This window comes from Malaclemys terrapin, chromosome 3 (genome assembly GCF_027887155.1).
Source record: "Malaclemys terrapin pileata isolate rMalTer1 chromosome 3, rMalTer1.hap1, whole genome shotgun sequence".
NCBI classification, from domain to species: Eukaryota; Metazoa; Chordata; order Testudines; family Emydidae; genus Malaclemys; species Malaclemys terrapin.
In genome coordinates this window covers 44839352-44865272 of record NC_071507.1, presented here as the reverse complement: position 1 = coordinate 44865272, position 25921 = coordinate 44839352, and the positions used below count along the sequence as shown (strand labels likewise).

Here is a 25921-nt window from a genome sequence, read left to right as displayed (position 1 = left end):
CGTGTCCTTGGTAAGAGAGGGCCTCCTCTGCCCGGAGCTGGGACATATGGGGTAATAGTGCTGCACTCTGACTGGCAGAGGGTGTTGGGAGGAGTTCTTAGAGGGGTCACACGACCCACATCCGGACAGGTCACCCCGCCCTGGAACTCACCCTGACTGGTCAAATCTCCTCTCAGGGTGGTCCTATCGGGGTAAAACCAATACCGAGGAGGAGTTCTTAGGGGGAGGGTCACATGACACACCTTGCTGCGGATCATGTGGCCATCTTGACCCCGGAAGTAACACCCCCTGGGGCGGGACTTCCTGTGACAGGTGGGTGGGATTTAAGGGGTCAAGGGGCAGGGTTAAGGGGTCAAGAGGCAGGGTTAGGGTTTTATTGACAGTAGGGCCCTTATACTACTCAGATTTACAGTATTATACAGATTTTGCCTTCTTCATTTTGCTCAGGTGATGTTTGTGTGCTCAAGGAACATCTGCGTTTGTGAGTGTTAAGATTCTCCCTAGAGGTCTGAGCAACAGGTTTTGTGGGTTGCTCATTTATGCAAAGAGATCTTGAACTAGATTCCATGGGTTCAATAGCTGTTTCTGCTTGGCACTGTTGAGCATCATCTACCTGCAACACAACAAAAAATAGTCTTGTTAAGTACCAGCAGGAAGTGAGAGACGCATTCCAAGCGACTGAATACCATGAATTAGCAGACACCGCTAAATTCAAGAATCTTCAGTGTTTATATTGATCACTTTGAAAATACAACAGTGCTGTGCAGAATGCTTTACAGCAACTACCTACTCCTCACCACGTTCAAGTTTTACAAATCGCAAGTCACATAATATAACAAGGTATAGGCAAAGCTAAGGAGTAGTACACAGTAATTCCTTGTCTAGTCTATTCTTGCTCAATCAGTAATCTGCAGAACTGTATTTTGAGATATGAGTAATTAAACTTAAATTACATATTTCATAATGAATTTGTAAATGTCCTATGGTTTATTCTGTAAATATAATAGCACTTGAAAAAGTTGTTTCGTCCTGAAGCATTTACACTGGCCTGCAGAGGATATCTTGTCCAGATTTTCTGCTGTTCAACACTAGCTTTGGAAAACTGTTGAAAAATTTCACAATATTTATACCTTTGGGGCTATCACAAATTCCAGTCCCCACTGCTATTACAATCATCCTTGTCTCCCCTGCACTTCCCACCAAATTCTGACATGATTTTAGCATCAATTAGTTAAAACTTAAGTAGTTATAAATGTGTGCTTCACGACAATTGAAATCCCAAATGCCACAGCTTCTGATAGTGTAGGTAATTGGTCTCAATTCTCATCCCACTTACACTGATGTGGGTCCTGTGTGAGAGATGAGCATCAGGGCTTATCCTTCTAGCGCCAATACTTATCAAAATAAAAGCTGTTAAAATGTTGATGTCAAGTGGAAAAAGGGAAGGCAGTGCTTACAGTTCCGTAATTGTAATAGTAGCTTGAGAAATATAAGGCTAAGTCTAAAAATACATGATTTTTACCACTGAAAGCAGACACTGTGGAAGCATTCCTTTTTAGACCTAAGAGTTGTGGAGATAGTGTGCCACCTCTCTAATTGTTCCGTCACTCTAACAGTGTTTTTCTAGCAATGGGCAAAATCTCAGATTGTGGACATGCAGTTACCAGTGTCTGGTTGAGGCTATCACAATACAAGCAGTGAGAAAAAGTTCAGTACCAGAACTTCTAAAGAATGAGATCAATTTTCATTCCAGTGTCCTCAATAATTAAAAGCAAAGGAAAAAAATCAGATCAAGTTTGCATAAGGATTGAGAAACGACTTCAGGGTCTGGCCCTAAAAAATGAAAACTCTGGGAACAGAATATCTCTTCAAACAATTTGTTGAAACATGATTGTTTTTGTAGAGATTGTTACTTAAAGAATGATTTTGTGTGTTGTTTAAATTGGCTAAGTTCACAGCAATGCAACAGCAAAAACAAAATTGTTACCAACATATATTACTGGCAAAGCTAGTAGGATCATTTATTATTAAGGTTACCTGTCTCCTCCCATTACAAGACCCTGTTTTCTGCTGCTTATAACTTTACAAACTTTAATTGCTTGGGCTGAAATTTTCCATGCTGTATGTCTGCCTCATGCTCTTTTTCTTCGGGGGTGGGGGACAGAGGCAGAATTTCAGCCAAAATGGTTTAGCTATTCCCAAGAGCAAGGCTAGGGAAATCTACATTTTTCTCATATTAAACTATTCTGGCAACTTTTCTTTGAAAAGTTCCATGTGTTGGAGCAAGGACTTGTCATTTGGCAGGGAGTGGCCTTTGTGTCAGAGAATGTGCTTTTTGCCATCTGCAGGAAAACCTGCCCAAATTTGGCCAAATTAGAAGCCTTTGAAAAAAATCACAGTTCACAGACGCTCAGTAGAGAGAATTCTTAGATTTTTAGCAGCTAAAATCTCTGAAGGTTTCATCCTCGCTGCGTATACTTGGATCTCGCACAGCTCTTAGTGTTAACCAAACTGCGCATGAGCTATTCCCCACAGAGTGACTGCACAATGAGAGAAGGCGGTGGTATGGGGAAAGGAATGTGTAGGAGACACTGAGAGAAGACACAGAGCTAAGAGGAGGAGGAGAAGAGAACTGGGGCTGGCTGAACAGAGAGATTGGGACAAGGAGCCTTCATTCCAGCATATCCGAACTTTTGAGTGCTTTTGTGTGTAATCCATCTATGCACGCACACAAGCACCCCCTGCTCTAGGCAGCCAGGTCTTTCAAGAAATAATCAAATATTTGTGATGAGCATTAAAGTGGGAAGATTTACCTCATTTCTATTTACCAAGTTAATGAGCACTTGGCATGAGATCACAGATTTGATCATACCAACAATTTTAAGTGTACCATTATGCCCAGATCTTTGTTATATGCCACGCTTTATTGATTGTATTTACATTGATGACCTTGTCTTCACTATATTCATGGCAAATAGAAAGGAGGTGTGAATAATACGGCATATCTTCAAACTCACTTGGAGAGATAAATACATTATGTGGATTGCCCATGCCCTGCACATTCAGATACATTTTTAAGATCAGTTACCTTTTGTGATTTGCTGCCACCAGCTGTCGGTTTACAGATCTCCCCAAGATTATCTGACCTGCCTTTTCGTAAAAGTTGGGAACATGGTGACAATTTTTGGCTTTGGGCAGCAAGACGGGGACTGGTCCTTAGGTTTAGAGTTGTTCTGCACAAAATGTAAGGGTCGGTTTTCACAATAGGAATATCAGCAACCCCTAAAAAATAAACAGCTTCTATTAACCAAGGTTGCTTAAATTACTTTATTGTTCTAATCAATCTGATCTTGCTCATTTCAAGATGGAGATGACAACTGGTAATAATTTAAGAAAGTAAAATGGCATTTACTCACTGAATAAAATATAATGGGGGAATTATTAGGACTATCTTGTGTTCCTAGAATTTTATAGGTGAACTCAGGCAAGGGTGTGGATCTGTGCAACAGCAGCTCTACTAAAATGGCCAAAAGCGTTTTCCCCAAGAAAATGTTCTCTTTTTCCTTTAAAGGAACACCATTAACTGGAAAATCATTTCCATCTGAAAATGATGTCTCTTCTACTGTTCTAAGTGGAGCTGGCCAGAGGGCGACAATTCTGTTTTGCGACACCTTTCGAGGTTTCAAAATTTGTTTTTATTCTAGATTGGAATGAAACCATAAGCCTTTCAAATGCTTTCACAAAATGAAATTGAATCAAAAACATCAGGTTTTCAATTTGGGGGCTTTCCTCCTTGCAAGAGTCCACTTTGCACCTCAGAAATCTTCCCAGCAAAAACTTTGTCTGAATCAATACATCTCCGTGAAACATTTCGGCTTTGACAATGCAGCACATTTCAATGAAAAAACATTTAGTTAAAAATGTTTAGGCAAAAATTTCCCCCCTTCCTCTCAACCAGAAGAAAAAGGCGTTTTATACTGGGAATGGCTGGGCCTAGAATCCTTCTCTTTTAAGGATGGGTTGTAGAGCACTGCAGTGACATCCTGGACAATGATCCCTCACTTTCACAGACCTTGGGAGGCAGGCCAGTCCTCGCCCACAGACAACCAGCGAACCTTAAGCATATTCTCACCAGCAACCACGCACCGCACCGTAACAACTCTAACTCAGGAACCAAGCCATGCAACAAACCTCGATGCCAACTCTGCCCACATATCTACACCAGCAACACCATCACAGGACCTAACCAGATCAGCTACAACATCACCGGCTCATTCACCTGCACGTCCACCAATGTTATATATGCCATCATGTGCCAGCAGTGCCCCTCTGCTATGTACATTGGCCAAACTGGACAGTCACTATGCAAAAGGATAAATGGACACAAATCAGATATCAGGAATGGCAATATACAAAAACCTGTAGGAGAACACGTCAACTTCCCTGGCCACACAATAGCAGATGTAAAGGTAGCCATCTTGCAGCAAAAAAACTTCAGGACCAGACTCCAAAGAGAAACTGCTGAGCTCCAGTTCATTTGCAAATTTGACACCATCAGATCAGGATTAAACAAGGACTGTGAATGGCTATCCAACCACAGAAGCAGTTTCTCCTCCCTTGGCGTTCACACCTCAACTGCTAGCAGAGCACCTCACCCTCCCTGATTGAACTAACCTCGTTATCTCCATACTGATTTATACCTGCCTCTGGAAATTTCCATTACTTGCATCTGAAGAAGTGAGGTTCTTACTCACGAAAGCTTATGCTCCCAATACTTCTGTTAGTCTTATGCCTTGTCTTCACTTACCGGAGGGTCCGGCGGCACGCAATTGATGTTCTGGGATCAATTTATCGCGTCTGGTTAAGACGCGATAAATCGATCCCGGATCGATCCCGGAAGTGCTCGCAGTCGGCGCCGGTACTCCAGCTCGCCGAGAGGAGTACGCGGCATCGACGGGGGGAGCCTTCCTGCCGCGTCTGGACCGCGGTAAGTTCGGACTAAGGTACTTCGAATTCAGCTACGTTATTAACGTAGCTGAATTTGCGTACCTTAGTCCGAAGTAGGGACTTAGTGGGGACCAGGCCTTAAAGGTGCCACAGGACCCTCTGTTGCTTTTTACAGATTCAGACTCATCTGAATCAAACGTAATAATGCATGTTTTGAAAACATATTGTATAAATAAATGCATTAAGGGTAGAAACAGGATCATGATTAAGGCTATGTTTTAGTCTCGGGTATTTTTGGTAAAAGTCCTGGACAGATCACGGGCAATAAACAAAAAGTCACGGCCCCATGACCTGTCCATGACTTTTACTAAAAATACTCATGACTAAATCTTACCTACTGGGAGGGGGGACGCTCCTGAAGACTGCTGGGGAGTGGGGGAGAGAGAACAGGGCGACGCTGTTGCTGAGGGGATGCCCAGGACCCTGCTGCCACTTGTCCCAGACTGCTGCTCCAGGGCAGCACCAGGGACCATGCCTGGTGCTGCCGGAGCAACGGCCAAGGCGGCTGGCTCCTGGGCTTCCCCAGCTGATGGGGTGGTCCTGGGATCAGCTGCACCAGCACTGCAAAATTCACAGAGGTCACGGAAACCGTGACTTCCATGAATGATTTGCAGCCTTATAACAACATTCTAGTAGAGCATTTCCTTCTTAAACTACCCCATACTTGGCTTTTGCTCCTTTAATGGAGCACCATGTTCAGCAATTTGTTTATGCAACATTTTTTTATCCTTCTCTAGCTGCTTACAGGATTTCATCCACGTCTTCTTTTCACTGCAAGCAAATCCATTTTGCTTCTTTAGTTGAATTGTAGACTTCAGATTGTCCAACTATAAAATAAAAAATTGTTTTTAGTTGGTAATAGGAAACTTCATTCTTCTGTATAAGCATTATACTATCACTAATGGCATCTTATCTGTCATTAAAAGTTCAGTGCAACTAAAAACCAGACAAAAGTTATAATACGCATTTGTATAGTAGATTCACTTAGTAATATACAATTGAATTATAGCAGCTTCTAATTCCAACAGAGAAACATTAAAGTCATGTTTATTGGAAAGCTACATGTGTGTAGATTTCCTTGATAGAGAAATAATAATCTAAATAGAATATTCAAAATAACCAAATGACAAAACCCAGCTGAAAAGCATGTGGTCCAGGCAGGTTTGTCCACCCTATGTGCATTGGAATGCCAAAATAAATGGATGGTGGATATCTGGCAGCCTTATAAAACACACTTCAGGATAACGTAAATATCAAGCACAGTGCTCCATTAGCTGGGCATGGAGTGAGCACTGTAACTCAGTGCCTGCTTGCAACAATACAGGCTCCACACTGTGCTTTTTCATGTGTTTATTTCTGAAGCGAGAGCACAGAACTACAGTCCATCATTCACCACAAATGGAAGTAGAAAAAGACTGCAGGCTAGAAAATGCAGAGGGAATTAATAAGAAAAAATTCACCTAGATGGACAGGTTTAAAAACTAAAAACGCTTATCTAAATTATTAGCAAAAATAGTGCTGTCATAAGAAGAATCACTTAATTAATAATTTAAATGGAAATTCTGTATACATCAGAACTGATATGCTCTCACAAGTTGAGTGTGACATAATGAGGTAGTAGAAGCAGTTTAAAGACAATAGGGGCATGTCTAAAGTGGGAAGTTTCACAAGGTATTAATTAATGTGTTCATTAACATGATGTTACAATATGCAGTGTAGACACTGCACTGTTATGTTTAATATCACATCAGTCAGCTATGGTTAACCTTAGGGGCAGAGTGAAAAGACATGTTTAAACACGGTCTAATTTTGAAGTACAGACCCTGGCAAGTAAGGTATTGTTTCCTTTGCACCATAAGTGGAGGCATGGCGATGTCTCTCTCTGGTAGGACTATTGCTGCACTTAGGTTCCCCAAACTTTCAAATTTTCCTTACATTTTAGTTTAACATCTAGTTTTAACCGGAAATGATGATCTCAAAGGAGGAAAGCATGAGAAACTAGATAGTTTATTAATTATTATTATTATCTCTCACTGCTGAGAGAGTCATGTGGGTTTGGGATTTCTTTTTTGTGTGATTGTGTACATGGGGTACTTCCCCCCATTGTTTACAGAAGTGAGGTAGCACGCTAATCACCCTGCTCTGGGCATCTCTCAACTAAGTAGGGGTACTGAGACAAATGCTGATTGTTGGAATAGCTTGCTAGATGGCCCCAGCTGCCTGAAAGGGTGTCTGTCTACACCCTTCCGAAGAGAATTAGTACCACTTGGGGGTTTTTACTCAGTAAAGCAGGAGCCATTTTGAGCATGGGAAGGGATTTCTCCTTGACGCCTCTGTAATCCCCTGATGGTGCAGCTACATAAGGAATGGAATTCTTATGTGCCTCTGTTCTGGGCACACACTGTCTAAAGTGCTCTTTAATCCAACACTGAGCAAGCCTATGGAGAGGGGGAGGAGACTCCAAACTCCTTTCCCTGGTAAAACCTGGGTCCTTGACCTGATAAACGGACAGGGACAATTCCCACTCCATTGTGACCTCAAATTTGGGCCCCCTTCCCTGGTTGAAAAGCAGAGATGAACAATTTACATTACCCTGTCCCCTGAGACAGGGCTTCACAGAAGTAACACGTTTCTGCACACCCAGATATACTCCAGGGTGGGAGTGGGCAGTGAGTCTGATACAGAGCACTCCAGGAGACCCGCATATAGGAGAAAACCCCAGCAAACACATCCTAAGAGTGGGAACGCAAGAGAAAAGATTTAAAGCCTGATGTTTATACGACCTGCTCATTAATTATATATATTACTTCCTTACAAAGGGGACAATTCCATTTGTCTTTTTGGGACCCAGAGCATATGGAGTTCCCAAGTGTTATTCCTGAGCAGACTATGTGGGGTTCTCATCTCCTTGAGAATCCTCATGCTCCTGATCAAGCCTTCTCACAATGGAGTCAGGGCTTCAAATGGGTGCATTTATGTGCGCATGCAGGGCACTAGTGCGCTGGTCCAACAAAGCCCCATCCCCTCACACAGCAAGGGTTGGTGGCTTGTAGCAGCAAGACGTAGGTTACCCTCTAAGACCCCTAAAAAGCTGCCCACTGAACTACTTGGACTTAGCTTGATCTTGCAGGGCTTTTCTACCACTGCACTAGTGGTCAAAGGGAGTTACTGAGAAGTGCTGTGTTTGCGGATCCAGAGAACTTACTTGAGGAGAGAGAAAGAGGAGCAAGAAGTTGAAATGAAATCAATATTGCAGAAAAATGAACAAAAATTCATGATAAAACAAAGTTGTTGGGAGAAACTGAACCGCCAACTTGTTCTGCTGGTGGACACAATTTCTGGTGGCCTGAGGTGAAGGATGGAGCTTAGTCCTGGAGCCTTCAGCAACAACACTGGTCCACCTCCCAGTTCTACAGGTGAGAGGAATCACCTCTTTATTCCGAATGAGGAGAAAAGCTGGGCCACAGAACAGGCAAAACGTGCACATTTTATCATGTTTTCAGGTGTCCCGCTAAAGACCTCCTGTATCTTTGATAGCCAGAAGTTTATAAGGTAACAGATTTAATGAGATTTCCATGCTACTAATGGAGAAGTTATAGCAAATGTTATATTAGAATAGAGACTAGATATTAAAAAGGACACAAATAAATATTTTGGCTCTTAAAAGCTTAAGTATAAAATGCCTTATTAAACTATATGAAAAACTTATGTTTGTTTCTACTAAGTCTACTTTTTCTTCTTCTAAAGCCTTGTTCAGATTCTTAAGGGTTCCATTTTCAAGTTGAAGCTCCTGGATTGAATCCTGGAGCAATTTATTGTTGCTTTTTAAATGCTGAAGCTCGGCTTCTTGTGCTTCCAGTTCTATTTTCTGAGACAAACTCTTATCTATAGTAATAAAAAAAATTAAGTGGTTAATTTGTGAAAGCAAACTATGTCAAATATGCAATATTAGCTTTTATGGGTAACACTATAAAATGGCAATATTGACAATTTTCCATTTTTCATCTAGCAATACATTTTCTTAGTATTTCAGAATATAATTACGTATGTGTTCTAAAACTGCCTTTATTCCCAAACCATGAAATTGTATAGCTGAGACAATTTTAGCATTGCCAGAATTCAGTTTTGGAGAAAGAACATACTGCTAGTCAAATCGCTCTATGCTTCACAATTCTAACTCTGTTTCTACAGCCCATCTTCACTGAGGTCTGATGGCTTGTACTCTGAAACTCATGGTTGACAGGTAACAGTATCAATGGCTAGATAAAAAATTTTGGTGCCCTATTTGTCCATTTTCCTGTCTTCAAAATCCAGAATATATAAAAATGATCAAGGTTTTTGATGGACTGATGTATGGAGTAAAATTAAGAGACACAGACAATACAAGAGATTTCCCGTATTGCAAAGAGAATTCTATTGAATAACACCAACTTACCATATAAAACAAGACTATGCATTGCCTTCCTACAGGACAAGGAAAATTTAATGTCTCCAAGACCCAGAACTTGGTGAGAAAGAGGGGCACAGAGAGGGGAAGGGAAATGATAGCAATCAACAGTTATTTGAACTATGTCAACACATAGGATGGAGAAGGATTATTTAGGGTGGCGATTCAATGGGGAGTGTAGAGGAGCGGTTGCCCGCTCTAGCCCTGAAGGAGTTGGAACAACCCAGCAGAGGGCTGTGGCTGGGGAAAGCAGCAAGCCTGGGCTGATTGGGGAGGCAGCTACAGCTGGGCCACGCCCCCATCAGGCCACAGCTGGCCCTTATAAAAGGGCTGTGAGCCAAACACTCAGTCAACCTTCCTCTAGCTCTGAAGGGAGAGGGAGCTAGCTGTTGGGGGAAGCTAAGGGTATTGGAGTGAAGCAGGGCTAGGGAAAGGCCAGAGGAGCTGGGGAGCTCCAGGCTAGCAACTCCCCAGGCTGCAGGGCCTTGTCCAAGGCCCAGAGAGGTACTGAGTTGTAGGGAAAGGCAGCAGGTCCAAAGTCCCCTGCCAATGATGAGTGGCCATTACAGACTGCAGTCGGCCCTAGTGAAACAGGGCTAGATGGTGACTGGCAGTAGCCACTGAGGCAAGGTGGAGGATAGGGGGTGGGGATTCCCCTGGGTGGGAATCCCCAGATAGTGGGTTACTGCTGGGGGCAGGACCCTGACACCAGGGGAGGACACCAGGGTCTGGGAGGGACTTGGGGGCTAATGTCGAGCAGGATGGTGACCATCAGAGGGTGCTCTGGCTAGAAATGAGCTAAGTCCCTGGATGATCAGAAGGAGGTGCCGCAGGGGTGAGTCCCACTCCATTACAAGGGGGAAAAGGTATAACTAGAGAGGATAATCAGAGACTTCTTAGAGAGGAAGAACCGTCCGGGGGTTAAGGGTGACAGCCTAGGACTCTGGGCACCCACACTCAGTTATGTTTCAATTAGGACAAGTTATTCTTGGTTGCAGTGAAGAGCTACAGCACAAACATCTTCTGACTTATTTTTTTGTTCATAATTATTCCCTCCAGAAAACTGAGAGAATGCTCCCATTTAACACCTTAAGAACCACAGATAAAAGATAGCGAAAGCAAGAAAATGGACTTAGAAGGCATTACATTTTCTTAGCTAGCCAAAAGTGCTGCCACTTGCCAAGAATAAGATCAAAATGCAAAGCAGTTATTTGGATGGCCTCATGGATTGGAGAGTGCAGAAATACTGATTAAAATGGGAGCAGGACTAGGTCCATCAATTTAATTTTGAAATCTCATTAAGTGAGGTTAGACTTCTACAGCGATAAGTGGGAGCAGTCTCCTCCTTTACAATGGCTATTTAGCAGAATTACCTGTTCTCTTAAACCTCAGTCTGCAAAATGCATTTTCCCAACCAGATAGACAAATGTAGGGAAAAGTCAAATTAGGGCTTGGCAGGTAACATTTCATCACGTTTTAGCTTGATGGAGTCCATATACAAGCTAAAGGATAATAGTTTGAGGTATATTTGTTTGCTTGGGATTTTAAAACACAGGAGCACATTGTAATATTTAATTTGCTGACCATATAGTTTTGTTTGGGACATATTTATTCCTCATTTTAAACCGCTTTAAAACGATATAATGTGATGAGTTAGTATATTTGTATAAAGACGTTCCATCTCAGTTTGGAAAGAGAATTGCGTGTATTAGCTGAAAGTTAATTTAACTATATCACACAGTGGGAACTTTTTATTTCTTGGGGATGCTTCAAATCACTATTTATAATGAAGTTTACAGATCTCCCACACTGAAGTAATAGTTTGTAACGGGATTTAAATAGGTAGAAATGCGTCACTCACTTTTCATCTCTTCAGCAGTCTTCTGGGTCTCCTTTAGAAGGTGCTGGGCTATTTTTAGTGCTTCTTCCAGCTGATGGATTTTTTCTGATTTTTCATCAGACTGGCAACAAAGTAGGTCTTTTTCCTTCTTCATTTCCTACAACAAAACATTACTTACAAAACAGGCAGATGAGGAGGAACATTGTCACATTCTTAAGATGGTCCAAAAAAGGACAGCCAGATTAAGACAGTATCGAAACACAACTTCTGGTGGAAATACACTATTCTCCAACACACAGCTTGCAGAGTTCCCCTGTGAGTCAGTAAGGCCTAAATGGCACCAGTTCTTACTGATTTCCAGTTTAAATTATTAATTATTCCAGTTGCCCCTCTGATTTCTTTACCTCAAAGTTTCTCCTCAACTCATTTTCCTTTGACCGGCTTGCCAGTAAAGCCTCTTCTGTTCTGGACAGCTTCTGTGCAAGCTCATTGGAGTTGTTTTCCAAATGGTGTTTCACTGCTATTGCCTATGAGGAAAACACATCACATTTTATTTGTAGTCATATTTAATCTATTTTAAAAAATTAAAAATTCCTGATGTCCCTTGAAATGATGAGCTCCAAAGATACGTTATAAAACAAAGCAAAAAGAATAAGCTATCTTCTGCTTCCTCTTACAGAAAGAGAACTTTGGAGTAACTGTTGACTTCTGCGTTGTATAACTAAGAGCAGAATTTGGCCCTAATCCTTGAAACTCAGCGTGATGGCTTTAAAAAAGTGCAATTAAAAACAGCCCAGATATCTGAAAAATCCATCCTCCTTTCACTGTGCAGTCCCGGGTTCTAGATTCTGTATCATACCAAAAACAGTGCATGTTAAGGTAACACAAATCTTTAACTCAAGACTGGGCAAGGATATGAAAAATATTTTCAGGCACATTTTCAAGTATATAGTTGTAATGTATAAATATATTCATAATTTAAGCAATATTTATAGTACAGTCTGTTAATCATTGGGAATCCTAACCAGAGCTTTCTTTTAAGTTCAATCATAAGGGCAGCAGATTTAACACTTGCTCTCAATTTTTTTTAACGTAACATATTTTGTCAAAGCAAGCACCTATTAGGTTTAGAAGATGCTTCCCCATTCCTACTCAGTCCTCAACTGCTCATTTGAGAGGTAACGTTTAGGTGTTGGACTGATGATCAGCTATCACCAAATATGCCATTGAACAGCCAACAAACAGAAAGGATCAATACCAAACTAGACTCAATTCTGTACAATCCAAATAGCAAGAGATTGACAAATTACTCTACCTTTTCCACTTACTATATAGTCAAGGAATAGGTTACATGTTCTTAAAAACCAGTATTTGTACCTTAATTCCCCGTATTTATGGACCAACAAAGACATTCAGCTTGCACCTCTGTCTCCAGAACTACATTCTTCGGGGGTAAGGGAAATTAGTGTAGTGCTATGCTCAATCTTAAATTTATCACCTGACTTTATATCGCTATCTAAACCAGGAAGTTAACAAGACCATAACTGTAACACCACCAAATTCTAACTGGTTTTCAACCTTTTTAATCTGTTTTATATCTGTCATAAGAGCTCTATAGTACTCCAAATTAAAAAGGAAGTAAATTTATTACCAACATCAAGAGAGAAAAAAATGAGAATGAAATAATTTAGTTCCATTCTAGAAAGGAGTACGCTTTTCTGGATGAATACCTTTAGACGTCCAAGTTTCAGTATGAATCGAGTGTTTCAAGAGTAAACATGGAAAGAAGAGTATGTTTAGTGGTTAGTATTTTCTCCTCTGTAGAAAATGTTTGATTAATGTGCTCACACAGCTAGGATGACACATAGCTATGCCGGACAGCTATCGTGGACAAATTTAGATCCTCTGTATTAAGTCAGTGTAGATCATGTGTATCAAAAATAAAAAAGCAGTTTTCTATTAGAGAGTGTGGGTAGAAAAGAAGCAGTGCTCAAATCAGAACAAGGCTAAAGGGAAGGGTTCCAGGGCATTACCCCCAAACTGCCTTTGGGCCCATCTGCTACCTCAGTTTACCTTCAATCTTGCATCAAACCAGCTATCACATGTGGCGATTTTACAGTAGTGCTCTCTTCCAGTTTGGTTTATTATCATAACACAACACTCAAACATACCCTTACCAGCCTCAATTATTCCTTTCCGTTTATAATGCCTCAAGTTTTTCCAGCTCTTTATCAGAACATGCCCATCCCTGCAGTCCAGCCCCTCTCCTAGCTGGGATTTCTGCATCCTGCAGGTCCATCAATGGAGGCTTATCCCTGCACAGTTTCCAGTTCCTTGTAAATAACTTTCCCCAAAAATCTTCTGCCTTAGAGTTCTTGTCACCTGTCCTCTTCACAGGCTCTCTGCCTGGGAACTAAGGAGAGAGTGTGTCTCTCTGAACTTTTGGTGTGTGTGTGTGGGGTCTCTCTCTTGAATGACTACAGGCTGCCATGCATCTAAATCAGCAGGCCTGGTTTAGATGTATGCTTCTGTCACATGACCCTTGTATTCATTCCCATCATACAGGGAGATGGGCTAAACCTGAGAAAAGGTGCAGCTGTGCCCCAGTCTTTTAATGGACCAGCTCACCCTGTGACAGGAACATAGCGCAGCTTGCTCTGACCTGTGATGTATTTAGTTGCACTTAAATATTAGTCATGTATAGATCTTTAAACACAAAAAAGAGGACAGTTAAAATTTTACATAAAATAAAAACTCAGCATCACCACTTCCATTTGAATAGTTGAGATATTAATAATCCTACGTTGTCAAGTTCTGCCCGTAGACCATCGTAATCGTTCTTGGCTTGCTGCAAATCCTCGTTGAGTTTGATCTCCTTGCACTGCTGAGCCACTGTCTGTAAGGCACGGAGCTGACGTAATACTTCCTAGAAATGTAGAAGATGGGGGAGGGGGAGAAAGGAGGGGAGAGAAACACACTCCTGTTACATGTTTCTAGTCAAGTTACTATAACTATTAACACTGGAAAACATGGGGGAGGGACTGTAAATAGTCTCTGTAAATAGTTATTAATTACACTAAAGCCCTCTCTTACAGAAGCAAAAAGAGTTTAAAAACCATTTTTAAGTAAAGCCTAAATTCTGTTATGGCCACTAATGGCCATGACTCAGTTTGGCCAATCAGAATAGCCTACTGAATCTGTTACACCAATACAGGTGGATCAAAAAAATACTAGCAAATAATGGAATGAAGCTTATATATCAATTCAAAAGTAGATCTCCATAACAACATTGAGCATTAAAACTAAGCAACCAGACTAATCCCCAATAATCATGATCCTTTGGGGGAAAAAATCCCTTCTTTGCTATGATTACATGTTTAACTTACTGCTGTAGAAATGTTTTTTGTGAGGAAACTGCCTTAGTTTTTTTCAATTTGACTTAACATAAGACTGAGTAGCAACAGAAGTTTGGTAGAGGGGCATTCACTCCTCCCGCCTCAGTTCTGGGGGAGCAGAACTTCACTAATGCACACCTCCTAAGATCCTTAGGAATCTAGCCCATCTCCTGCAATCTTTAGGAGATGCAAAGTAGATATCCATCCAGGTATAATTAGTTTTTGAGGCTTCTTCCCAGCCCCACGGTCCTTATGGTTGGGGCTCTACAAGAATTTGAGAGGGGATTTATGTGGGGGAATAGGGCTATGGGGGGCACAGGACTTTTAGTAGAGGGTTTTGAGGTTGGTAAGGAAAAGAGAGAGCTAAGTGGGGGAGCAGAAAGTGGAGGAAGATAGGGAAGGGAAAGCATTAGTTCTCCTGGCAACAAACCTCTCTGCCAAACTTCTCTTGGCAGCAGTTGCAGGACTCCCCTCTAACAAATCATAGCAGGTTTGTCAGATGGAGAAGGTAGTGAAGTGCTAGTGCTTCCCCTCTGCTTTCTCCTAAGCACCCTCCTATCCTCCAGCAAGACACCTGCTCCATCCCATGTCCTCAAGTACCCCCACAGCCTGTTCCCACTCTCATTGCCAGCCGGAGACCCATCCTATGAAGTCCCCAACCCTCTTGGATCCCAGTGATTCATTTCCCCAAATCTTTATGTCTCCCCCCACTTACCACCAGCCTCTCTGCCCTCATACCCTTTCCAAAGGCCCACTCCTACCCTGGGCTGGCCTGCCAGGAGCAGAAGAATGCAGGTGGGGAGGGTCACACTCAGGAATAAGTGAGCCAATTACTAGCAAAATGTTCACACTTTTTTCTGATTTTTTTATCATCTAACTATAAATTAGAGGTGAACAAATTGGTAGCCTGCCTGCCCAGCCTACCTTGAAGAAATACGGATTCACTTCCTCTTACCAAGTTATAACCACCAGACTACTATTATCAACAGGTAGGGAACATGGCTTTAGTCAACTTAATTCGTGGTAGGCCAATAAATTGTTTCACTAACAAATGCAGATCCATCCAGCTGCCAAACTAAAAGAAAAGAAAAAATCCAAATAAAAGTAGCAAGGGAGAGTGTGACAAAGGAGAAAAAAATGAAAGAGGGAAGGTCAGAGTGGACATACTTAAAATATTTTCCCACTAACTTTCCCTCAATTTGAATATGAGCTACTAAAATTTGCCCCTTAGTAGCAAAATCAGAATATCATGTTACAAAAAAGTTATTTTCCTTATACTAACTGGTTTCTTTTGAGATGTTTTGGCTACATGGATCCTGCTCTAGGTGTGCAGGTGCCCTATGTGCATGAGATTGGGTTCTTTTGGGTTGACAGTGCACAGTGTAGCATCAGCAGGTATCTTAATATGCATGCACAGACACACGCACCCCCCTTACACACTCATAACACCAGTGGGTATAGCAGGCCCAGCCACTTCTCAGTTTCTTTGCCAATACAGAATCCCAAAACTAATGGATTTCACAATAGTAGAGAAAGAGGACTGGTCGTGGGGTCCATGTGGGCAGAACAGCCAGAAGAACCAGAATTACTGTAAGGTAAGTAATTGGAGTTTGTCTCCCACTATCTGTTAACATGGATCTCACTTTAGGTGACTAGCAGTTATCTCCCTATGGAGGGGGATGTCAAGAGTCTAATTTACATAAAGACTGCAGGACTGCCCTAACAAACTGGGCATCAGATCTAGTAGTTGCAACTAGTGAGTAGTGGTGAAAAAAAGTATGCAATGAGCTCCAACTGGCTCCTTAGCAAATTTCTGACATAGGAACCTTCCTCAAGCATGCCCATGTCACTTGGGGCCTAGTATAGTTTGCTTTAATATGAGAAGGTTTAGTTCACTGAAGATCTTTGTGCAGTCAAATATCCATTTCAAAAGTCTCTGGGTTGAAATAATGAGCCCTCTAGACCTGTCCCAAATATTACAAAAAAAGTTCTAGGTCAGTTTAGGAAAGGCTTTGTTCTATGGAGGGGGTAGAAAAGTGCCCTAAAGACACCACGCATATGAAGTTTTGCCTCTCCAGGAGTCAAATGAGGTTTGGGGGGGAAACACTGAGGGTGTAAGCACTGATGCAAACAAAAGCCTGAGACCACTCTGAATAAGAACCTAGGGCGAGAGCAAAGAACAGTCATCTTGTCTTTGTGAAATATAGTAAAAGAGGTCCTGCCATTAATGCCTAAATCTAGCTTATCCTTTGAGCGGAGATAACAGCCATCAAAAATCCTGTCTTGATAGAGAGGTGATAAAGGCTCTAACAGTGACTGGGGGGAGATCATTAGGTCCAGGAATACAATACTTTGGTCCCAGGAAGATCCCTCACTTGGGGAAGTGTAGTTGCTGTAGCCAACTACACTTGAGCACCACAATCTCCAGCCCCAACTTGGAGGCCACTCTTTCAAGCAGCTCCTGGTTGGCATGGAAATCGTCGGGTAGCAAAAGGTTGGCAGGTCCAGCCACCGCCTCGTCAGGGAACGAGGCAGCCCTGGGTGTTGCAGCTGGTTCATCCTCGGCATAGCCAAGGCCTGGCCCTCAGAAACTACCAAGGGTGCCTGGAGAGAATATGAGCACGGCATAGGAGGGAACCCCCAAAGGATCCAATACAACACTGGGGTGACCATTGGGTGGATGGCCAGGGACCCGATGGCGGGCCTGCTGAGGGCTCTGGCCCATAAGACCAGTGCTGATGATGCCTCTGGGGTGGGGAGGGCTCACTCTCAGACCCCGTGGAAGATTCCTCCCTAGGAGACTAGGGTGGAGCTGAGGTGGCCTCGTGCTGGTAGCCATGGCTTGTTGGGGATCACTGTTGCACCAGGGAGCGGCCCCATGGGGAAGGTGACCGGTGTCTCAGAGCTGGAGATGCGCTTTATGGTACCGAGGTTTGGTGTCGGGAGAGTGGAGGCCAGCGAAGTGGCGAGCGATGACGTGATGATGGGGAGCGTCGGGCTGGGGAGCGGTGCCACGTCGGAGACCCAGAAGGTAGTCTCATCACGGATTTCCCTTTAGAGGAAACCGCCTTGGAGAGGTCTGCCAAAGATGGGCCTAGGTCCCCAGGCATGGGTGGCACAGGGAGACACATCAAGTCTCTTGCTGCTCAGAATGCCTCCAAGGTTGAAGGTGACACGAAAAAATGTTGTGGGCTCTGACGTCTCCCAAGAGTAGGTGGTGGTTCCCAATTTGAGCTCGGTGCCCTAGGTGATGTGGCCGCTGCCAGATGTGGCTCTTGGGGAAATCGAGCAGCCCTGTGCAGGTCTCGATTTGTGTGGGTAGGTGTGTGTCGTGCCAGAGAATGACCTCGTTCCAACCATGACTTCTTATGCCTCTTCTTAGGCATGGGAGAAGGGGAGCGGCACCAAGAAGGTCCCGGTGTCAGAGGGGAACTCCGCACCGATGCCGAGGTGCTCAACGCAGAGTCGGAGCGGCATGATTCCAACGCAGGGCACAGGGCAGCCTCCATCAACATGGCTTTCAATCAGATATCCCTGTCTTTAAGAGTGCGAGGTCTGAAGTTTTTGCAGATCCTACACTTCTCTTTAATATGCGCCTCTCTGAGGCACTTAAGGCAGCTCGTGTTCAGGTCACTAATAGACATAGGTTTGCTGCACCAAGCCCATGGCTTAAACCCCAGGGACTGGGGCATACCCCGTCCTTGGGGCTATGTCCCTAATGGGACTCCGCTCCTAAATGCTAACTACTAACACTACAGTAATGATATACAAGAAAAACTCAGAGTCCGAAGTTAGAGAAACCACTATCGGACTTGTGAAAACAAGAAGCGTTCCAACAACCGTCACTGGTGGAAAGAAGGAACTGAGAGGGCATGGGGTGCGCAGGGCCCAATGTACCAGAGCATAAACACAGGGCTCCAGAGGTTGCCAAAGCCGGCTCTAGGGGGCGCGCACACATCAAATATGGAATCAACATGAGCGAACACTCAAAGAAGAATCCAATCTTGCGTGCCTGAGGCACATATTCACCTAGAATGGGATCTACATGGACAAATACTCAATGAAGAACTTGTTCACTCTGGTAACAGCAGTCTGGAGGCAACTTTAAACTTGTGAAAAAATGGGTCTTGTCTTACCTTTTCCCGTTCTTTTCTTTTCTCTTCTAAGGAGCGACGATTAATTTCAACTTCTCTTTGCCATTTCAGTAGTCTTTCCATGTTTTGCTCCATCATTTCAGTCTATAAAAAGTTTAATCATAAATCACAGTGATACAAGGGGAATATTTATTATTTGTACTACAATAGCAATCCCGCCTCCACAATCAGGATTGAAACCCCCTCTAGTAGGCACTGTTAAAAAAAAAAAGAAATAAGACCACATACATACGAGGTGGTCTTGGTCTCTGACCCAAAAGTGCTTACAGTCTTCCATGACCTAGTGAACACCCACACAGGTATCCCATCCCAAACTGATAACATATTACACTATAGTACAAGTGTGTGCTAAGTTTCAATAAATGTGCAGAAAAAACTAATAAAAAAATAGAAGTGTTTAGGCACAGGAAATAAATTCAATGCAACTTTCAATTTACAGTGAATCAGCACATTGATTCAACTGAAAAAAATCAGTGTACTATTTTGAACAGCAAGAACAGAACAATTTTCATTGTTTAAAGTAGGTTAGACTGAAATTTTAAACTGAAAATCAATATGCTAAGAATTTCCTTTTAAGAGGAAATTCTCCTCTTAGAAGTGTTTCAGTTTATCTGTCATTTTATTAAAATAATATATTGCTTGTAATTTTGGTGGTTTATAAAGAACTAGAGTACACTGAAACCCCATTTAATAAATTCCCAGTGTAATTTCTATTGTGAAAACAATCTGCTGATAAAAGTCTGAAAGTTGTCCAAAGCACACTACTATACATTTTCTCAGAACACAATACTACTGTCGCTCCTTTGCCTTTTACAGTGTCATTGTATTCACAGCATGTTAGGGAGACTTACAACCAATTTACCAGAAAGCTGTCCTAGCAGAATAACTGTTTTTCTCTCTACAGAACACATTTTTATTTTCTGAAATCTTTTCTTTAAGACAAGTAACTATTTTTAAAGGTAATAAAAAAGTGAACTGCTGATAAGATTTAAATCATCTTCATGGCTGGATGCTTTTAAAGCAGAAGATCAACAATTTACTTCAATATAATTTTAAAAGGATGTGAAAAATGCTACTGGCATATGTGGAGATATATTTCATTTTAATTTATGCTTTATTGAAGTGAGGAACTATGCGGAAGAAAAAATGCTGCTTTTGCTTTATTTCTTAGTAGTTTAACATAGTACAGTACTGTATTTGCCTTTTGGGGGGGGGGGAACGGGGAGGGAGGAGAAGGGGGTGTCTCTGCTGCTGCCTAATTGTGTTCTTCCGGTTCCAAATGAGATTTGTATGGTTGACTGATCAGTTTGTAACTCTGGTGTTCGTAACTCTGAAGTTCTACTGTAACTTATGGAGCCGCCATGAGCAAGCACATACATAGGTAAGCTTTGTTGGAGAACTGTGTAATGAATTGTGTTACTCAAATATGTACTAAGTAATGTTAGAGAAATTATTATATATAATACTATAAGAAAATAGGAAGGAATTTTTGCTTTTTGTATGTATTTCTGCTGCTTTAGATCATCAGATTTTGCTGAAACAGTCTGTAAATCAGAAAACTGGTTTGTGTGTCTTATATATAAAGTTCTTGACCAAGCAGATAGCAGGGTAGAGAAGAGAACTGTTAGCTTTCAGTAACTCAGGTACAATCCCTCATCCCCCACCCGTCCATTCAACCAGCTAACAAGTAAAAACTCAAGACCACAAAAACAAATGTGTAAAAAGAATAAAAATTGCTGTAATGTAAGTACAACTGCATGGAGCCAGTGAGCGTGACAGCAAGGAATAGATGCATTGGGAACTACACAGATATAAGTAAGCTTTAGCAGAATAAACAAAAAAAATTATTAATTTGGGTTATTGTGTTTTATGCAGGAAAATCTTTTAATTAGGGGGTTAGAGTGGAATATATACGGATAAAGACACAGATGAGGTAGCTTGCTATACTGAGTCTGCGCAAAGTTACAGAACAGAGGATTAAAAAAATAGATGATTGACATAATAGTGGAGAAGATACAGAGGAAAAATAGCCAAGCATAGCAGAGATTTGAAAAGAGTCACCCTGTCCCCAAGAAAAATAACTTGAGCGTTTCCTTTTCTTGCCTTATCTTTTTTTGAATGTTTCTGTAATTCAGAGGTGATAGTAGCATTGTCTGAAAACATATATAATAAAGGCTAAAATAAATTGTTTCAGCCTAAATTGAAGTAGATTTGGTTCTTACCCAACAGGTTGACATTAGCATTTAAAGTGGAACTAAAAATCCCTGTTTCACAGTATAATAAATTAATCTACTTTCCAAGTTTAGCAGAGTTACACTTTAGATGACATTAATTTTCTGCATAAAATAGTTTCTTACTTTGCCAAAGAAAACAATTTTTTTAAAATCAAAATATTAATAAAATTCACCACTTATTCTCTCACCTTATTCTTGGCTTTGAATATTCCAGTGACACACCACCCCAAACTCTTCATATATTCCATATTTAATAATATAATTTGTAATTCAATCAGATTTTAAACTCATTTAAAGAAGCTAGACTGTAATAAGAAAAGCTCTTAACAGTCACACCTAGAGGTTATGGTGACAGAGCTATGCCAGTAACTCAGGTGATTTATAAGTAGCATCATTGTGACATCAGAAGTAGCAACCAATCAATCTTTCCTCTGCAATTTGCTCAGTAACTCAGGTGATTCATAAATAGCATCATTGTGACATCAGAAGTAGCAACCAATCAATCTTTCCTCTGCAATTTGCTATCAGTCACTGAAGTGGAGAGGGCCTAGTCACAGGTCAAAAGTTCTCATTGTTAAATTACTTGAACATCTGTAGACAAACATGGTAATAACACTGGATTGGCTCAATGTCCCTGGCCTCAACCTACTCCCAGCCAAGACCGTCTCTCGATGGGCTCCTCACAGAGGTAGCAAAGAACAGCCATTACCGTACCTCTCCAGAGGGAAATTCTTAACCCCCATTCATGTGATGGTATAATCTTCAGCATCCTGTAGATAGGATGTAGGAAGCAGCAGAATTTTCTAACATTCTTAAGTAGGCAGCAGAATCTGCATGCATCCATTAAAACCCTGACAGCAAAGGGTAGGTGACAACCATCACATCTACAGAAGACACATGTGGAGGTCCCTTTCTCCACGGCAACATAACTTCTTTCATCTAAGTGTGTATGGAGGGGCACAAAGGGGATGGGAAAAGAGTTAAGCTAAAGATAAATATGAAGAATCATGGAATCCATGACTTGCATGAGCTACAATGTTCTACCAAATGCACAGGAAAATTGTGGAGCTGCAGCAATTGGCAGAGGCCAAAACATTCAGCTGGACTTCCCCATGTTCTCAGGAATTCCTGTAGCCCCTCAGAGTTTCTCCACTGATCTCAACTCAGAGTGCCTGCAAAGTTCAGAAGCTCCACCAGAACCTGCAGTCCTCCTGGTAACAACAGAACCTGAGGAATACAGACTGGTTAACCCCTATCGTACTTCTAAGCACTACAATGTTCCCTGTTACTTTGCTCCCCCATTGTTCTCTGCATAACACAGGGGACTCTCTCCCAGCTTTCTTTCTTTGCATGGAAAAGATTTCAAAATGTCTTAAAAAAATAATCAAGAAAATCCCCAGGCAGAAACCAAACCAAACAAATCATTAAAATCTGTGAGTAAAGTTGACAGTACATGTAAGTGTTTTTTTAAATTCATAATAATGCTGCAGTTATTAAAAACGAACAAAATCAAGCATTAGAAACCAAGGTAATTCTGAGTTAAGATCAAAATAAAAGACAGCCTAACATTTGAAAGTAGGAAAGTCCCTCTGCCCCTAAAGCAGGGGTGGGCAAATTTTTTGGCCCGAGGGCCACATCGGGGTGCAAAACTGTATGGAGGGCTGGGTAGGGAAGACTGTGCCTCCCCAAACAGCCTAGCTGCTTTACATATTTCCACAACAGAAATATATCAGCCATGATGCCTAAGCTCTGGTAGAATAAATGCTGAATGAAGCAGGAGAATCCATATTATTAAACAGGCCCTCACACAGTCATATATGCACCTAACTAGATGAAGATCTAAAAGATTTAATCCTTTGCAAATTAACATGTCAAAAGCACGCCTGACATTCAACATAGAGAGCATAGCAGCAGCCTTAAAAGCAGGTGGTTCAGAGAAAAATATAGGCAGATGAATCTGCTAGTTCAGATGGAAGTCTGTGACAACTATCAGTAGGAACACAGGATGTGTCCTAAAGACACTTTGTCCGGACATAAGTTGGGCTTTGAGCAGGCAGTTGGACTAGATGACCACCTGAGGTCCCTTCCAACCCTGATATTCTATGATTATATGACCCAGGGCCTGAAGATAGTCTCATTGCTTTACCCATTAAGTACATCTGGAGCAGGGCTTCTCTAGATTTGTAGGTCATGCAAGTGAAGGACTTGCAAATAGCACATTTTCCAGGGATATTCCCCCAGACAAAATAAATATTTTAAATGCCAAACATTAAAGGGTATAGTGCCCTTGTTTGATGGGCAGGATGTAAATCCAGGGGACTTAGAAGAAGCCATCCTGGCACCAGAAAGAAATAGCTATTCTGGTTAAAAAACCAAAATGCCAATGGGCAACAACTAACCAGCCCTATCTATACTATGGACAAATTTGAAAAGAGCCAGTTATTTTGTTAGCACTGCTCACTGCCCATGTTCTTCTCGAAGCCAGGAGGCATGGAAGAACTGAGTGGTGGCTGGCCTGCTCCACCCTTTTATGCCCTCGGTGCAGGACATGAGGACGCTCAAGGTGCATGAGACTCTGAACATGGGTGAGTGGGGTACATTGCACACCGTCAGCAAACTGTGCATATGGATAACCACTCCAAGGGGAAAAAGTTACAAAGGGATAGCAGTGGTCTGTTCACTAAACCGATAATACACTGGCTTTTACAAATTGTCCAGAACCAGTGCAAAAAGCCCTTGATCAAAATACCAGTTCAGTATGGAGACCTAATCTTGCAAACTCTTATGTGAAGGACTTGAAAACAACACATTTTCCAGGGAGAAAGATTAGAGGCTAGAGTCACTGACGAGGCAGAGTTGAGGTTGTTTGAGAGCCTTAATGAGACGTTTCCAAATTTTTAAATGTTGGGTTGCGATTTATGTTTAATTTAAAAATACAGGAAATTCAAAGTTAATACTTGTTAGTTTTAATTACTACAAATTTATTGTAAGGCACTCTCATTCTTAATTCGAATTTACCGAAGTATTTAGCCTGCCGTAGTTTAGAATCCAAGGAACTTTCCCCTGAATTTATGGTAGTTTAGGCTGAAAATGTTAAACTATATGACGACAGTGTCCCTTTAAGGTCACAATTGGCCACCAGGTGTCATTCTTGCTCTATGTAATATTATTGGTAGGGACTAAGGTTCATTTTGGTCAATTTTACCATCATAGGATTTTAAAAACCATAAATTTCATGATTTCAGCTATTTAAATCTGAAAGGTCATGGTGTTGTAATTGTAGGGGTCCTGATCCAAAAAGGTGGTGTGTGGGGCGGGGGGGAGGGATGTCACAATATTATTGTGGGAGGGGGCGTTTGCGGTGCTGTTACCCTTACCACTGAGCTGCTGCTGGTGGCAGCGCCACCTTCAAGCTGGAAGGCCGGAGAGTGGCAGCTGCTCGCTGGGAGCCCAGCTCTGAAAGCAGAGCTACTGTCAGCAGCAGCACAGCAGTAAGGATGGCACGGTATGGTATTGTCACCCTTACTTCTGCGCTGTTGCAGGTGGGGCACTGCCTTCAGAACTGGGTGCCTGGCCAACAGGCATTGCTTTCTGGCTGCCCAGCTCTGAAGGTAGCACAGAAGTAAGGACCCTCAATTTGAGACACACTGGTCTCCCCCATGAATCTGTATAGAATAGGGTAAAAGTACACAAATGACCAGATTTCATGGTCCGTGATGCGTTTTTCATGGCTGTGAATTTGGTAGGGCCCTACTGGAGAAGATGTTCCAGATCTTCAGTGAATCATGCCCAAAGGCATGAGGCCGCAAGAAGCTAAGTACCTGCTAAGAAGTGCTTGGACCCTTGCAGAAAATGGCAAGCTAATTAAGAACTTAAGGTTGTCCAACATAATGCATACTTTCAATTCATTATCCTCAGGATGTTCTAAGAAACATTATTCAAGTATCTTGAATCTTGTAAATATGACTGAATGTTTGACACACACTACTGCTAACAATCATTATAAAAGCAGCCAGAAGAGGCCTGGTGCAACATGGTACAGTACCTGGGCAGTACCTTGATCATGTTGTGCTGTCATTCTATTCAATTCATCTCTAATTTTGTGCAAAACAGAATCTTTTTTCTGTGAATTCCAATTTTGTTTTCTCCAGCTGGAGCTGAATTTCTTGAAGTTTGTTCATATGGAATTTCTTTTCTTTTTCTTGATCTTGTAGCAGATATTCCAGTTCTTGAACTCTAAAGTTTAATTCTTAATTTAAAAGAAAAAGGATTAATATGATGCCTTCTACTTAAAAAGGTATTTACTGTATTAGTACTTTAAAGCAGTCTACACATTCTAATTAGACATATTCTATGCACTTGATAAGATGCAAATAAAAAATAACTACTTAAAAACTGCTTATCAGGTTAAATATGTAGCAATATAAAAAATTTTAAAAATCTATTATCAAATTAGGAAAATTGAAAGGTCTTTAAAAGTCTAGTTGGCACAATTGAGGTTTATTTTTTGAGCTTGGATAGTACCTGTAGATCAGTTTCACTTTGTTTTTTACTAGCTTCATTTTCTGATTCTTATGCATTGGCACAACATCGCAGTGTTTAGGCCACAAATTTTGCAGAGGCTCTTTGTCAGGGGTTCTCAAACTGGGGGTGGGAACCCCTCAGGGGGTCTTGAGGCTATTATGTGGGGGGGGGTCACAAGCGGTCAGCTTCCACCGCAAACCCTGCTTTGCCTCCAGCATTTTAATATATTTAAAACCATTATAAAAGTGTTTTTAATTTATACGGGGGGAGGGGCACTCTCAGAGGCTTGCTATGTGAAAGGGGTCACCAGTACAAAAGTT

At 41.8% G+C, this 25921-nt stretch overlaps 1 protein-coding gene across 6 annotated transcripts in view; it reads right to left on the bottom strand.

Moving 5' to 3' along the window:
• Positions 1-223: 223 nt before the first annotated feature.
• LOC128834204 (centromere protein F-like) overlaps positions 224-25921 on the bottom strand; it is a 72256-nt gene continuing 46558 nt past the window's right edge. For 5 of the 6 annotated variants that reach the window (XM_054022790.1, XM_054022789.1, XM_054022792.1 and 2 more), the window contains 9 exons: positions 25123-25326; positions 18826-18927; positions 14098-14220; positions 11699-11821; positions 11316-11451; positions 8738-8892; positions 5753-5834; positions 3089-3282; positions 224-613 (listed from right to left, as the gene is read on the bottom strand). In XM_054022790.1, coding sequence (XP_053878765.1) covers positions 407-613; positions 3089-3282; positions 5753-5834; positions 8738-8892; positions 11316-11451; positions 11699-11821; positions 14098-14220; positions 18826-18927; positions 25123-25155 — 1155 coding nt within the window. In that variant the 5' untranslated portion in view covers positions 25156-25326 and the 3' untranslated portion in view covers positions 224-406. The remainder of the gene's footprint in view (positions 614-3088; positions 3283-5752; positions 5835-8737; positions 8893-11315; positions 11452-11698; positions 11822-14097; positions 14221-18825; positions 18928-25122; positions 25327-25921) is intronic. The other variant, XM_054022795.1, reaches the window with a different exon arrangement.